At 31.6% G+C, this 17,012-nt stretch overlaps 1 protein-coding gene across 2 annotated transcripts; it reads right to left on the bottom strand.

Annotated features, from left to right (window-relative positions):
- Nucleotides 1–2,484: 2,484 nt before the first annotated feature.
- Nucleotides 2,485–9,267, bottom strand: LOC125825204 (uncharacterized). 2 transcript variants are annotated; one of them, XM_049504549.1, is made up of 13 exons: nucleotides 8,927–9,267; nucleotides 6,533–6,597; nucleotides 6,373–6,445; nucleotides 6,158–6,176; nucleotides 5,417–5,536; nucleotides 4,664–4,733; nucleotides 4,323–4,366; nucleotides 4,185–4,226; nucleotides 3,929–3,988; nucleotides 3,721–3,788; nucleotides 3,045–3,102; nucleotides 2,850–2,938; nucleotides 2,485–2,766 (listed from the first exon to the last, which is right to left on the bottom strand). In XM_049504549.1, coding segments are annotated over exons 1-13 (1,005 nt in total). In that variant the 5' UTR covers nucleotides 9,223–9,267; the 3' UTR covers nucleotides 2,485–2,765. The 2 variants fall into 2 exon arrangements, with proteins under 2 accessions (XP_049360506.1, XP_049360497.1); XM_049504540.1 differs by lacking the exon at nucleotides 2,485–2,766 and having other exon boundaries at nucleotides 2,848–2,938; nucleotides 8,927–9,255.
- Between the last annotated feature and the right edge of the window lie 7,745 nt (nucleotides 9,268–17,012).

Raw genomic sequence — 17,012 nt, 5'->3', positions numbered from 1 at the left:
TAGATCCAAATTTTAGTTTCCAGCAATGCCACTTATATAACTTTATTAAACTTTTAGAAAGTCTCAACCATATTTGGCAATTGGACGAGAAGAGGCCAAGATTTTCCAGCTTGAATCTTGTTTCTTGTGACAATTACAAACAATGCACCAACTAGTGACTACAAGTTTATTATGTATACATACAATTAGTCACGAGGAACCAAAGTTCTAAATAAAAAAAATAACTTTTGGGTCTGTCTGACCTTATTTATTTTTCAACTAGGGGGCAAATAATCCTAAGATGAATATGGATCATAACTTAATTCGACCGATAGGTTTTAGAGTCAAGCACACCAAATGCGTGTGATAACTAGAAATTCATAATTATATAGAGTCTCTAGTTTCCTATAGAAAGTATGTGGTTTAATAGTTTCAAGATTTAGGCAGCTCACATACCAAATATTTGGGCAATCATGGCTTATAGACAAAACAAAAAGAAATCACCAAGAATTTTTTGTCATCAACTAGTGGATCAATAGTGATCTACCCTGAATTTTTGTCATCAACTAGTGGTTCAATATGCCTAAGAGATCCAGATAATAATGCAAGAAACTCAAAGTGACTAAGAGAATCCTAGAACAAACAAGAAAAGAACAAAGTAATGACAAAAATGATATCATAATCAGCCTGATCAGTCAGAAAGCAAAATGTAGGGCCAGAAGGATTCAAAATAAGCATATAATGCAAGCACTAAAAGCCATATTCTTTATCTTATAGCTACTCAAAGTGCAAGAACCATATCTTACCAAAAGATCACTATGCTTCAAAGTAGCAGAGTCTATGAATTGTGAAAGTGGAGGAAGCCTGTCACTGGACCACAGAACATGCTAATACCCAACTTCCACAATAAATGGCTACTATTGATTTCTTTTCTTCTGAGCTTCAAAAAGACATTAGGAATTCCCAATCAAATTTGATACTCCATGGGTCCTAATTTAGGTGGTATTGTGTGACTGGTTACGGCGTTTAAAGAAAGAAAGGACTTTAGAAACTTATGGTCCAAAACAAGCCATAAACATCTGTGTGACTATTACTAATCACTTTAAGAGTAAAATGACAAGTTTAAAGTTAAATTGTTTCTAATTAAGGAAGTATGGCATTCTTTTTGGAACAAACTAAAAAAGAGAAGTATGAAACACAAATTGGGACAGAGGGAGTAGTATTTTAGCCCCTATCTCAAAGCAAGGTGCAGTCCTTGATTATTCCAGGGACAGACTGTCTTGTAATGAGAACTCAAAACTAAAAGGATTGTGAAAAATAGCATAATGCTTTCCAACTTTATCATCCTATAATATTCCTTGTTCACCAATTTATTATCCTATCAGGAGTCTCTATCAATCAGAGACAAGACACACTGCAAGAAGTTCTTTGCTTGTTCTTGATGAAATTTTGAGTCTCATATACTTGAGAATCTCTTCATTGTCCTTCAATTATAGGTAGGCAGTAGGCACTAGGCACCAGGAGATGAATAAGTAGTGCTACGGTGAGGTGTTCATTTAGACACACTTCTGTCAAGTAGAGGTGTATGTCTGGTCACTTGCTAAGTTAAAGTGTCTAACTTACAAATCGTGCCAAGTTTAAGGGGCTATCTAGGCATTTAGCCAAAATATTATAATGCTTTCCAACTTTATCATCCTCTACTATTCCTTGTTCACCAGCTCATCATCCTATGTTTCAAACACACTAAATGTATATTCCTTCACAAAAAATAATACTATGGTGCACTACAGAAAAGTACTGCTTTGGTAAGTGAGATAGACAGTGATTTTCACAAGGAATCTGTATCAATCAGAGAAAAGACACAGTGGAAAAGAAGTTATTTGCCTGTTCTTGATATAGTATTAGTCTTATACTTAGGAAGAATCTCTTCATTTTCCTTCAAGCATAGGTAGGCACCAAAAGATGAATAAAGTAGATGGAGCACATAAACGGTCAAGAGAATTACAGAACACGAAAATACATGTTGCATCAGTTAGGTAGAATAATTACAATTCATGGACATATCTCAGCTGATTGTAATCAAGAGACGAACTAAGAACATGAAGGAGAGAAACTTGAGGATGACAGACCTGATGGCCATACCTGCTATACCGTGCAAATGGAAGGGTGATGAAGTGGTTTATAAGGCATGTTACTCCAGAATAAGCTTTAACAATTTAAGAAGTTGAATTAGCCAATAATGGGAGAATTAACCATAACATCTCGTTAGCACCACTCGTAATTGATATTATAAGTCAACGAGTTGCAGAAAAATATAAACACCAAAGACTGCTCACAGTTTGTTGGACTAGATATACAAGTCATACATAGCAAATCCCTTTATTGTGAACCATAATTTTTTCTCTGGAGAGTACATATTTACAGTGTTAATCACCTATATAGCCAAGCTATGGTCTAACACAAAATATTTAACTGAAGTTGACTGTTAATACAAACAACACGACATGAAATAATAACATATTGAATTAATAATAATGTGAATAGTGGGCAATGGATGAAATTCCCTGTTGGCTTTAAGTAACATAGGCCAATCTTTTGGACTGTGTCAAAGCCATTTACTTTTACAGACTGAAACACAGATTTGATGAGGACGTAGATGGAACATCAGTGTACTCCAGAACATCTTTCCTTTTATATACTTATCTCCATATAAAAATTTATCTTCAGTTCATTTATAAGAGAAGTAACTTTGAGCCTCATAGCAGGTATTCTCCTGTGAAATTATCTCGAAAGAAAGCAGCTCAGACAAATTTGACCGTTTGTTACAGAGAGAAATTAAACTATAGAAAAAAGGAAAATGCCTCACATCTTAACGAGCATAAGTTGCCTGTATATATTCCACAATATCTGCACTTTCAAACATCTGGACTCCAGTATTTGGATCTTCTAAGTATGGGACCTAGAGACAGACAGAGTCATTATTAAGTTTTCCACATTTCTTGTGGGAATGTGTGTAACACTTAACAGATATCCAAAAGGTAGAGTAACATAAAGCAAGGAAAAACCTGGAAATGACCAACTCTCTCATATAATACTTGGCGTTTGGGGCTACCACGAGCACAACTGCACCATTTGGTTTTAGTCCGTTCAGAGAAAATAAAAGGATTGAAATGGAATGGACATGTCAACTTTATCTTATTTTCTTATTTTAAATAAGTCATGAAAAATAATAGAAGCATCTTGTTGATCAAAATAGTCCTCTTGGAAATGAAATGCAATTATTGAAGCTCCACACCAGCTATAAATATCATCTATTAAATTTCTTTAAACCCCCCTCCAAAAGCAGCTAAGAGGAACTTCATTCTTGAAACCAGTGGCAAAGTATACTTTTGAGATAAATCAACAATTCAAAAGACAAGAGAACTAAATGCATTCAGATTCTCTTCAGTTTGGGTAAGAGGAGGGTCCTCTGTTCAACCCTTCTAATGAATGTCAATTAGCTCTATGTTAAATCCTTTGCATGGAACCTACTTAAATCAAATGTATGAACTAATAGAAGACTTCATAGAAAACATATTTAATTGTTGATGGTATTCTTTTTTTTGAAATAGGTAACTTTAATTGTTGATGGTATTCTCACAGATAACATTCTAATTTATTCGGCTTATCATAGTGCCAACAGCATCCTATATTGCACAGTGTATTGGTTTTGTTCATCATCCATTTCGTAGTAACATGTACCTGTGAAGTATGTGGGGTAGCTCTTGTTCTACAAGTACCTCACGTACAACTTTGCAAAATGGAGAAGGCTGAAAGAATGACACGAGTGCAAGTAAGCCGTGTAATTCAGCAAAAATTCTTTTAACATAATGATTGAACTAGAAATCTGATAGAATTATTAATTTAGATTCATTTAAACCAAAACTGAAATCAAAAAACGGAGTCTAACCTCGTATGCCCATAACTCAAGCGGCTTGGGAGGCAGTTTAGATGGCTTATAAGAAGACCCCTGGAAAAGTCACAAAAAGATCATCTATTTGTCCTGTTCTCAATATTAATAGTTTTCTGACAACCGTATCTATATACAGAAATCTTAACTTTGAATGAAATTATGCACATTGGAAGTCTTTTAACTTGAGGATTATGGAGAAGAAGTTGTAGCATCAAAACCCATAAACTTATTAGCAGAGAGCGAAAGCCTATACCTTCCCCATTCGACCAATCATGGCAAAGCCTGCAGTAAGTGTCTGAGATGACAATATCCAAAATTCAATAAATTGTACATCTATTAAATGCTATATCTAATAACTCTAACTCATTGATGACCAATGTTTGTAGCTTACAGTGAAAAGACCAAGGGACAACATAAGTGGGACATTTCCATCACCTGCGCAAGGAAACCAACAGAATTGATGCACTCACTAAGAAAGAGTTTTACCAAAGAGATAGAAAAGTAGTACGAGATCAATGTGTATCAAACCAAACAATTTCTTAAATGGGTCATTTGGAATCAACTGCGATTCATGCGAATCGAAAATCTAAATGTCGCTTTCCTTTTTTTACAGAATAAAAAACTATATGGACACCAGTATATAGCTTGAAGTTGTATGAACAAGTTACAATAGTAACATTAAGAAGTACAATTTAAATAGCTTTTCAATATAAGTTGGCCATTGCAGCATACCATATTTTCCTACCAAGTACTTGATAATCTCATCTGATTCATACATGGAAACTCCAGTGTTTGGATCAACCTGCAGTAGAGTAACACAAAAATTAGATGCCATAATGTTGTAATAGACCAGATCAATGAATAGAATAAAACAACTGGATTAGTTTGAAGAAGCTAAGTTCAGTGGAGTTACAGCATAGCTAGTCATTTTCACATTTCAGAGTGAGCAAAAAGAAAATGCAACCGAGACATCAGTGTCCGACCAAACTACTTAAGCGTGTTTTAAGCAATCTGAGCCATCAAATAATTGTGTTAGTAGAACATAGTTTTCAAAAGAACTTTTAGTAAATTATTCCGAAGTATCAATCAGAAAAAGTTTCTTAGTTGGCAGGTGAACTACACCTTGTGCTCTTCAATTACATTCAATAACATAGTGGTTGAGGGTTTCTGAAGGAAAAAGAAGCATGTAAACAAACAATCACTTCAGTGAAGATTGTCTTCCTCACAGCTTTGTTTTTGTCTCAACATAATTATTGACACGATCTTTCTCTTGACTCACAGTCGCACGTTATCAAGAGAATACAAGAGGAGAACATTTTGAAATATAAAATTTAAGTGAGTTTTAAGGGAACTTTTAAAAATGATGATGCAGTTTACAAGTCGCCATACTATTTTATTTTAAAGCATGTAAAAGGTTTGTGGTCATAAGAGCTTGTGACTGTTTTGTTTTATCTACAGTGAGCAGTAGGAGAGAAGTTATCTAACCATATAGGGGAACTGCAGCTTTCCACCCATCTGACCAACCTTGGGACGGAAATTCGGACCATTTCTTGGGCAAGGATAATAGAGGACATCAAGATCTAAAATAGCCACTATTTCCCTAACCTGCAACAAATTGACATCTTTAACAATCTGGAAAAAAAGGAAAGGAAAAAGATCAAATGAGTAGTTCAATCTGTATAATATTCAAAGAAAAGATGGTCCAGGCGGATGAAGAAAAACGTCACAAGATTCTTTTTTCTTTTTCTAGAACTCCACAGAGTTAGTAGGCTAACCAAAGCTGAAAGAATAAATATAATAGTTCTACACATTTTTTAAAAGTAGTTCTACAGACATTAGTGTAAACTTTCACTATCAACCATCTTAACAATTGAAAGAACTCCATATGAAGGAGCATTGGAGATGCTTTGTAACAGTAACTGGAATTCCAGCTTCTTCTTTTTTTGAAACTGGAAAATAAAGGTGTCAATTCCAGCTTTAATTCACATAACAGCAGTAGATCAGTTGTATTATGGTGTTCTATTTTTGGTGTTAAGATAGTAGAATAAAGGAGACAGACTCCTTGATAAATTTGATTGGCTCTCTGTAAATTCCTTTTTGCACAGTAGGGTTCTTGGCTTTTTTGTACATACATATGTTACCAGTTTAAAATAACGAAGAAGAGTAGATTATAACTATGAACCTCAACCAGAATGAGAAAGAAAGAGAAAATGCATCTGCAGTTACCTTCCTACAAAACGGGCAGCTGAAGAAATCCCCACATGTTCCATGCCAGGCAATGTAAGAGAGGAAACAGGTGAATTACGTCTACAATATCAATATGTCCAAAACTTGGATAGGAAATAGGAAAAAATAAATGAATAAGAAGCATAAATTTGTAATAAACAGATTCTGACTGGAATGTAATAGTGGGCATTAAAACACTTCCCCAGCAAAAATACCTTTCAAACTCATATATCTCGATTGGCTTCTCAGGTCGAGGACCTATATTTGAACTCTCCTTCACCTTGAAGCCTATTATAAACATCTCGTGTCAGAAAAGCATCACCCAAGACTCATACTCTGAAGTTCAAACTAAAGGTGGATGAGAATAAAAACTACCAGCAATTTCAAGTGCATACTGATCAGATGGAACCTCATTTTTGGGGACAAAAGATGCTGAATACCTGCAGTAGTACATAAATAATAGGTATCCTATATATTATCAACATCTGTATTTCAGAAGAACTAATACAAAGCTCTTTTAGAAAACCCAAAAGAAAGATGTAGATAAGCTTCAACTCATCATTCCTAAGACTGAAATGTTACAACAAGTGGCATTCTGGATTCCATGCAAATCATATCATGAATCACTATGTACGTCACGTATTGAAGACAACTAGACACTCCAACTTAGATTTTGTACATCTTGAAGTTACCCCTTGCATTGTCTCGTACAACTAAATTGAAGTTGAACTTTAGATAAAAACATCATTGCACTGTACATGTACTTCTTCATTTATCGCAATTACTTTTACCACATAAAAGCATATTGCATTTTACTTCTCAATCAAGCTATAAATACCCTACCAGCTGCATCGCTATGAATTGAAAATAGAACCTTCTCTGGTTATCTACTTACTTTTGGTTTTCATCTTCTGCAAATAATTTAGAAATGACATCCCATGTATTGCCCTCAATAAGTACAGAAAAAGGGACCAAATGTCAAATTCTTATTAACTCTAAAAATAGTATGCTTGTCGCTGAAAATTCCACCAGGCATCCTACACTCATGCTATGAACTATCAGTACCTCTACTCAGGCCATATCTCAGTCTTGATTAACTGATGTGTTTTATTAAGTTTGTTAAGATAAAATGTTTCACAATTACTATGAAAGGTCACATATTGATGAGATCCTGGGATCCTTAACCTATCACTGATTGTTCCGCACAAAAAATATAATAAGGTAGAAGACTGTTTATCTGCCAATGTCACATTACTTCTAAGTTATCCAAATACTCCTGCTCAATTTGATTTCCTCATAGAAAAATCCATCTTGGACACTATGATTACAAGAATTGTTCCTTCAGTTTTCATGTTCGTGAGTTTTTTTTTGGCATAAAAATGGGCATCTCATCCTTTACTGTTCTCATGCCAACGATCTGTTTATTGCCGACCATAATAAGTTATAACATACCAAAATCAATAGTGCTCAATACAGATACCTGGCTGCTCCATTCCAGCAAATTGGTTTTACGCTGGGATGAACATGTTACTCTTGGAGAAAACTTAAAAGAAAAGGAGTATTTTATTGCAATTCCTGGCTGCCTGATGGTACGTATAATTGAAAAGAAGAACTCATTAAATGTCATTTCAGAGAACTTTATTTAAAAGTGTCCATCACAAAAGCTGATTATTATCTTTCTTTACTAAGTTGTGTCCTCCTCTTGTATTAGTAAGCAGATTTTGTATACTGAACATGCTTCTTCTTCATAAAGAAGTCAAATCAAGGGGTTATTAGAAGAAGTTACTGTCTGGCTGAAGTACAAATAACTGAACTGAGAGACTCATATTCTCACCCTAAAGTTATAGAGGGAATTCTTTTGTAGAAGCTAGTCAGTTGGAGTTTAGTTGCCCAAAAGTACGATAAGTTATTGCAAGAAACTGGGATCACTAAACAAAAGATTATATTAAAGCTTGCCTGTATTGGTTTACCTGTTATTCTTGGGCAAGTTCTCATCCATTGAGACCTCCTAGGACTAAGCTCACCATCTCCTTGCCCTAACACACAGGTCAACCATTGGTCACTAGACAGAGTCCTTAGAGCTGTAAGTCGAGTCACAAAACTTAAAATAATTATAATACTAAATGCAAAACCACAACTTTGTATCAAATCAAAACTAGTACTTTCCAACTACTTAGCTCCTGATGTTTTGTTCTTCAAACTTGAACTAAATTAAGCATCCAGAAGAATATGTTGACATTGCTTATAATTCTCAACAAAACAAGAGTAATAACCCTAATAACCGTGGTGTCTAGCCAACTTTCACACTCTAACTAATTCCACAGAGTACCTACTATTATTGTTACCTTCCACTAGCACAAGTACCGGATAAATCTATCCACATCCTTGGATAGATGGGAAGATATTACCTAATGCTTTTTCCTGTGCTGAGATTGAACCTAAGACGTCATAGTTCCCAACCTACTTGACCATTAAGCCTCACCCTGAGTGCACAACTCATTCCATTTCTGGAAACACTTTTCCATTTTCCAATTCACAAATACTACAACAATTAGGAAACCAATGCTATACAATTATTCCAACAAAATCAATCAATCACTAGATCAGCTAACCTCAATCCCAAATTAGTTCGGGCCAGCTAGTAGAATCCTCTGTATCCATTTATATTCAGATAATTCATCATAATTAGACTAATTTACAAACACATAATCAAATTTTAGCTAAATTGAGGTGATTAAACATGAAATTAAAATGAATGAAGTAACATACCCAGAAACAAGAGCACCAGTACCAAGGCGAAAAATCAAAGCAAGAGAAGCACCCAATATGTCCAAAATTTTATCACCTCTCGGTGTAAATGGCTTAGGTTTCGGTGGTTTGAAGTTCGGCGGCGGCGAAAATGAAGAATTAGGTTCCTCTTTGGTGCTCAGAGAAGTGGAACCATTAGAACTGTCTGAAGATTGCGCCATTGACTTTACAAACAAAACTCTGTTGTTTCTAGAGAGTTTGTGAGCAGAAAATGGCCGGAAAATTGGCGCCGGCGAAACGTTGAGAACTCCAGTCATGGTTTTCCGGCGAAGCTCAGTAGTGGTATCTGTTTGGTGTGGCGGAAAATGGAACAGGTAATTCTGTTAAGTGGTTTATATTTATTTTGAGGGATTTTATTTTTAGTCCCTCAACTATTATTAAATTAATGCATTAATCTATATAATTTCTAACTAAACATATCGAACCTTCAATTATAGTTGATATATGAAATTCGCGAAAAAGTAATAATTTAGGTAGATAATTGAACCATACGTACATATTGAATAATATTAGTACAAAATTGACATCAATAATTAAATACTATATATCGTAGTTGATAATTTATCGCAAGTAGAAGAGATTAAAAGTACATTACTTTAATAATTGAAGGTCGTATATACTTAGTTATATCTCAAAATTAATTCTTTTTTTTAAAAAAAAAATCGGACTTAGTTCTAACGTTTGTCATCACTTAAAGAAGTGTACTCAAAATACCATTACTATTTTTTCGACTTCTAATTAGAGATTATCTCATTACTTAAAAAAGAAGGAAATATTAACATACCCAAATCAAATTTGGTCAAAGAAAGATAAAATGGGGAAACATTTTTTAACTTTAATTTTGAGGAAAATAAATATGATACAAAACGCTCAACAAAACATGGAGGAGCCTTACCTGGATAGAATGTCGAAGAAAGGAGAAGACCTTTGATGTGCACAGAACAGTGGAGTATAAATTGATGAAGATAGACACAGAGTGACGTGTAAATTGAAAACACAGCAAAAAAACACGTAGTTATAATGGAGAACTGAAAAGACCAAAATACCTTTAGAGCTATGAAACATGCATGTTGAAACACGCCTTTTCTAATATAAGAGTAACATGATCATAAATTGTAAAATTCTAATGCTAGTAATTTGGATTATATTCGTGTTTGCTTTAATTGTTCAAACAAAATCTCAAAATATCACTCCATTCATTTTATTTATATGTCTTAATTAATATTTGAAGAGTTAAATTTTTATTTTTTTTATAATTTGTTGCCATAAGAGTTTAGTCTAAAGACAATCCATGAATTAATCCCACATTCACAGGATAACTTTGAACTTTGAAAAAATAACTAAAGTCACAAATTTTTTAGACTTGTTTATAAAGTTAATAATTAATATAATTATTTGTAGATTATATATCAATAAATGATAAAATCATATATTGTGAAATCTATTTAATTCTCCTATATATATATATATAGTATTATAATTACATTTAAAAAATGTAGTGCTCTTGTTGTAAAAAAAAAACAAGTATAAAAATGAAGCCCAATCAAGAGTTCATCAACCCAAAAAGAAGAAGAAGAAAAAGAGTTGTAGATTTTAAATGGCAAAGTTTCTTGGTTTACTTTGTGTCCTCTTTGCTCTTGCATCATATATATATAATTATTTTTTTCCAAATCGATTGGATATGCTTTATTTTAAGTTGAGCATGTGTTGTAAATAATTTTTTCTATCTTTATGAGGTAGGGCTAAGATCTACGTATATTCTGTCCCTTTTAGAGTTCAGACACCACTTATGAAACTACATAGATATATTATTATCGTTATTGTTGTTGTTATTATTCTTATTTTAATTTTTGTGAATGTAGATATAAGAATTATTCCAATGGTATATGGAACAATTCCAACATTACATTGTCATGTTGAATTTGATTATAATTGCAAATCTGATAAGCAATGTAAGCTACCATGCATGGGAGATGTATATGTCTATCTTATTGATAAGGCAATGTGCAAGTTACACAAAAATGATACTTCATTTTGTAAATGTCTGTATACACACGATACCAAAAATTGTTGTAAAAGAAAAATGTAATCTGTAATTTTTGTATAATCTATAAATATATAAGTCTTTAATCTCAAAATGATGTCTCCAAATAGCTATATGTGTGAAAGAGATAACAAAACAACATATTCCTTGACTTGATTATTATGTAAAAGAATTTATTAATTGGATTTTTGTTTGGAAAATGAGAACAAAATATTTGTTGGATACACATGTGTTGAGAGTATTGAATCATGAAAGATATTTTTTTTAAAAAACTTTTAAAAGTAAGAAAATATAATTATTATAGTGCGATAAAAAAAAATGGACCTTATGCCTTAATTAATATCTAAAAATTATTTATAAGGTAAAGATTGTTTCAAATCAAAGGTTTTATTGTTGTTATCACTTAGGGTCTGTTTGGAAAGTCACCACATAATTGGAATTTGTGTAATTATTAGGATAATAATTATTAGGATAGTAACTACCAGACTAGTAATTAAAAAAATGTACTCTACTATTACTATTTTTTCTATTTCTAATTAGAGAAGAGATTATCTCATCTATTTAAGCAATGATATTAAATAGTAGAATTCTAATGCCGGTAATAAGCATTATAATTCTCTGAAAATATTACTTTATTTATTTAATTTATACGTTTTAATTAATATTTGGAGAGTTAAAAAGATATTTTTTTTTACAATAATTATTTTAAAATACGGAAAAAGGTTTAAAATATTTCTTAACTATGTGAATTTATATAAAATCACCCTTCATCTCTATCTACCGATCCTAAATACTCCTGACGTCATTCTTTTGACGGCCCAATAATTAACCTCAATTACCAACTCCATTTATGACGTGTCACTATCTTATCGACTTTCCTAAAATTAACTTGAACTAATTAAAAATTTCTTACCCAAATCTACTCCTTCAAAATTACCCACCCGTAAAATTCCACATCACTTGTTTTTGGGAATATAATAACCATTATTCAACAATTTTGTGTTCTTGATTCTTGATCATGTTCTTTTAGAGTGGCTTATTTGATCTCTTCTTTTGTCAAAAATAATAATTATTATTTTTTATAATTTGTTGCAATAAAAATTTAATCTAAAGACGATTCATGAATTGATCCCACATTCCACAGGATAACTTTGGACATATTTGAAAAATAATTTAAGTCACAAAAATCTTAGACTTGTTTATAAAGTTATTATAATTAATACAATTATTTGCAGATTCAATAAATTCAATGAATACTTTTTTACGTACAATGAATTAAAATCTTTTAAGAGGAATTTAAACGTCAAAACCAAATTAATTGAATTTAAATTCTAAATGAGAAGAAAAATGAAAGCTAAGTAAGTTCTTTCTTGTACTTGGTCAACCAATTTCTTCATGACAAAAAAAATATTTGTTTAAATATAATATTAAGTCATCCCATAAGCACTTATTTGGGAGAGTAAATTAACCAAAAAAAAAAAAAAGGAAAGAAAAAAAATGTTAGATTTTCTATGAATATTATCATTTTTTTTAGGCCAGAAAACAATATATGTGAAGTTTCAAATGAAAACACATTTTGATGGTAAATTCGATAACAAGTGTGTGTAGACTAACTCAATATATCAAGGCATATTTTAATTTAAAAAAGAAGAAGTGATGATAGTTGAATATGAAACTCGCAAAAGGTGATAGTTTAGATAAATAAATAGAACAATGAACAATTGAGATAAGAAATTCTCGAAAAAATGATATTTAGATATGTTTTTTTGTCATTAACATTTAATTTTTTTCTACTTCTAACTAGAGAAGAGATCATCTCATCTCTTTAAGCAATGATTTTAACTAGTAAAACTCTAATGCTAGTAATTTGTTACAATAAAATTATTTAGTCTAAAATGGTAAAATAATCAAATGTGAAATCCTTTTAATCCTTCTACATATAGTACCTTAATAAATAAAATACCAAAAATGTAATCTTCTTCTTGTCAAATAAAAAAGTATAAAAAGGAAGCCCAAATCAAGAGTTCATCAACCCAAAAAAAAAGTATTGTAGCTTTCAAATTAAAAATTAATATTTGCAAATGGCAAAGTTTCGTGCTTTGTTTTTTATCCTCTTTATAGCCATTTGAACAATTGAAGATTGCAACAACATCTGAACGTGCATCTTATTGATGTTTTGGATTCAAGAAAATATTGTAGGAGTTATTAGTTATATGAAAATCTATGTAATGTATAGTTTTCGTATACCGTTCATAAATATATAAACGTTTTGATCTCAAAATGATGTCTTCAAATAAATAGCTACATATTCTTAACTTTATTTTGGAGATAATAGTACAAGGCTTGATCCAAAACGAATAATTGAAAATAATGAAAGAAATATACATATATTCCCACACAAAAAGATGCACATAGAATAATTTGAGTGGTAAAAATGTGTAATAAATCGTCATGATAGTTTAAACGTGTAACTGACTTTTTAAGACAAACTGTTTATATGAATTTAAAAAACTCATATATAGGAATTTAGGAATATTTGCAACTCGTATATATTGAATTCATGATATAAATTCAATATTTTCAATGTAGAACATAATATGGATAGATAATCATGCTTTATTTTCAACAAATGTTTGATTTAAACTTCTAAATATTGAAGTACAATGAATCAAAAGCTATAAGAAGACTTTAAAGATCGAATTCATCAAATTTAAATTCTCAATGCGAAAAAAGTGAAAGTTACCTTATAAGTACTTGGACAAGCTATTTCTTCATGACAAACAAAATCTTTGTTTTAAATGATTTGTTTGAGAGAGCAAACTAACCAAAAAAAAGAGAGGAGAGATTATTGTTAGACTTGTTACGAATATTGTCATCATTATTAGTGGCGGACCTAGCATTTTCGTTTAGGGGTTCGAAAAATAAAAATATAAACGTGTAAATAAGCCTTCAGAAATGGGACCCTTGAATTCTTTTGGGTTTAAAACCCCACTTTTAGCACAAAAAAAAACTAAAAAAAACGTGAAAAACATAACTGAAACTAGAAAAAAAAAACTGAAACTAAAATAGGAAAAAATAAAATGCTATCACAAGGACTCAAACTGGTGACATGAAACTTAATTTCAAGGGGATTTGCCACTGTGCTATCAGCTTCTCCTTGTCATTGAGGGGGTTCAAAATATATATATATCTACAGAAATAAAGAAAATTTACCTTATATATATAGTGTAATTTTTTGTCGAGGGGGTTTGGGTGAACCACTGGAACCCACGTGGGTCCGCCCCTATCATTATAGTGACCAGAAAATAAAATATGTAAAATTTCAAATGTAAATACGTTTTGATGTTTAACTGGCCAAATATTTGTTCTTAATAAATAAAAAACACGTGTAAGGAATAACACAACATATCAATATGTGTTTTAATATATTTTTTTGATAATTTAGATATGAAACTTGCAAAAAGATAGTAGTTTAGATAGGTAGATAAAATAATAAACTGTTAATATACGGAATTCACAAAAAGATAATAATTTAAATGTTTTTTACCATTTTTTTTTCTTCTTCTACTAATTAGAGAAGAGATCATCTCATTTGATCTCTTTAAGCAATGATTTAAATAGTAAAACTCTAATGCTAGTATATTCTGCTTCAATTGTTTAAACAAAACTTCAAAATATTACCCCATTTGTTTAAATTTATGCATTTCAATTAATATTTGGAGGGTCATGATCAAAGTATATTTTCTATGAAACATAACTATTTTAAATACTCTCTAAATATTTTGAATTGTTTAGAAAAAAAGATCTAATCTTTTGTCACAAAAAAAAATATATTTAATAATATGTTGTAATAAAAGTCTAGTCTAAAATCAATCCCATATTCCACAAAATAACTTCAGACTTTTTTGAAAAAATAATTAAAGTCACAAAATCTTTGACTTGTTTATAAGTCAATAATTAAAACAAATTATTTGCACATTCTTATATATGTAAATGGTAAAATCATCAAAAGCCAAATCCATTATTTCTCCTATATCCATATATAGTATTTTAATAACTATAATAATTATATACCAAAAATGTAGTACAAAATCATGTATAAAAAGGAAGCCCAAATCAAGAGTTCATCAACCCAAAAAGAAGGAAAAAAGAAAAAAGAAGAATATTGTAGATTTCAAATGGCAAAGTTTCTTGGTTTACTGTTTGTCCTCCTTGCTATAGCTATTGCATCAGGTATATCTCAATTATATTATATATTTGTATTCCTTTTATTTAAAGTCGAAGATCTGTCACAAACAATCTCTCTATCTCTTAAGATCTGTATACATGATTGTGTTCCCTCTCCAGACACCACCTAAGAACTACACTAGGGTTTGTTGGAAACAACCTCTCTATCTTTACGAGGTAGGGGTAAGGCATGTATATACTATTTACCCTTTTCATACACCACTTATGAAATTACATTAACAAGTGTTTAATTTGTTGTCACAAACAACTTCTCTATCTCTACAAGGTTGAAGGTAAGGTCTGTATACATGATTTGTGCCCTCTTCAGACACCACTTATGATATTACACTAGCGAGACTTCTTTATCTCTATAAGGTAAAGGTGAGGTCTACGTACACTTAGTGTCCTCTTCAGACACCACTTATGAAATCACACTAGTAAGACTCTGTCGAAAACAACCTCTTTATTTCTACGAGATGTAAGGGTTTGTTTACACTATATATGTACCCTCTTCATACACCACTTATAAAATTACACTAGCGAGAGTTTATCGAAAACAACCTCGTTATCTCTACGGGGATAAGGGTAAGGTCTGTATACACTACATACCCTCTTCAAACACCACTTATGAAATTACTCTTGCGAGGGTCTGTCGAAAATAACCTATTTATCTGTACAAGGTAAAGGTAAGGTCTGTGTACATGATTTTTGTGCCCTTTTCACACCACTTATGAAATTACACTAGGGTCTGTTTAAAACAACCTTTCTATCTCTATGAAGTAGGGGTAGGGCTTGTGTGTACCCTCTTTAGACACCACTTACGTACTTACACTAGCGAGAGTCTGTTGAAAACAATCTCTTTATCTCTACGAGGTAAAGGTAAGATCTGTTGTGTACATGACTTTGCGTCCTCTTCAGACACCACTTATAAAATTACACTGATATGTTATTACGATTGTTCTTATTCTATTTTATTTTTTTAATGTTGCAGATATGAGAATTGTTTCAATGGTATATGGAGAAAGATTTACTTTTGTATGTAATGATCTTAAATTTAATTCGAATTGCACAAGTGATGATGAATGTATGCTCCCATGTGGTTCAATAACATATACTGAACCTATTGATAAGGCATGGTGCAAGTTACACAACAATGGTACTTCATATTGCAAATGTTCATATACATGCGCCAACGACTACAACATAAATTGTTGCAAGACAAAATGTTGTTAGATTTAATTAGTTGTATCAAAAATATCTATGTAATCTATAGTTTTCGTATCGTTTATTATTAATACATATAAGTCTTTGATCTCAAAATTATTGTCTTTATATATATTCTCAATTTTATCTTGTGTGCGCGAAAAAGAATCATGGAAGAAATTCGAAATTTCTCAGTTCATCACTCAATATCTAAATGACGAATTTATGATTTAAAATCATGAGTAGTTTTGCTCGTTATATAAGTAAAAGAATTTATAATTTGGATTTCGCTATGAAAATGCATCACTAGTTGGTAAGACCCGCTCACTTATATACTCAATATCTCTCATGTGTTTTGTCGATCCGGGACTTCTAATCTTAAGGAGGGATGTCACAATAAAAATGATTCCAAACACTTTCTAATATTTTGAACTATTTAAAAGAATATTTGATCTATTTTTTGTCACAAAAAAATAGCTCAAAAACGACGGCCAAAACTGACGGACATAGTTAGTATATTGACCCAAACTGATGTGATTAATTACATAGGATTTTGGTGCCTCGTATTCAAAG

The sequence above is a fragment of the Solanum verrucosum genome, unplaced genomic scaffold (assembly GCF_900185275.1).
Source record: "Solanum verrucosum unplaced genomic scaffold, falcon-dt-bn FXZP01000125.1, whole genome shotgun sequence".
Taxonomy (NCBI): Eukaryota; Viridiplantae; Streptophyta; class Magnoliopsida; order Solanales; family Solanaceae; genus Solanum; species Solanum verrucosum.
The sequence above is the reverse complement of the archived record's forward strand: the minus strand, read 5'-3'. Positions and strand labels throughout refer to the sequence as shown.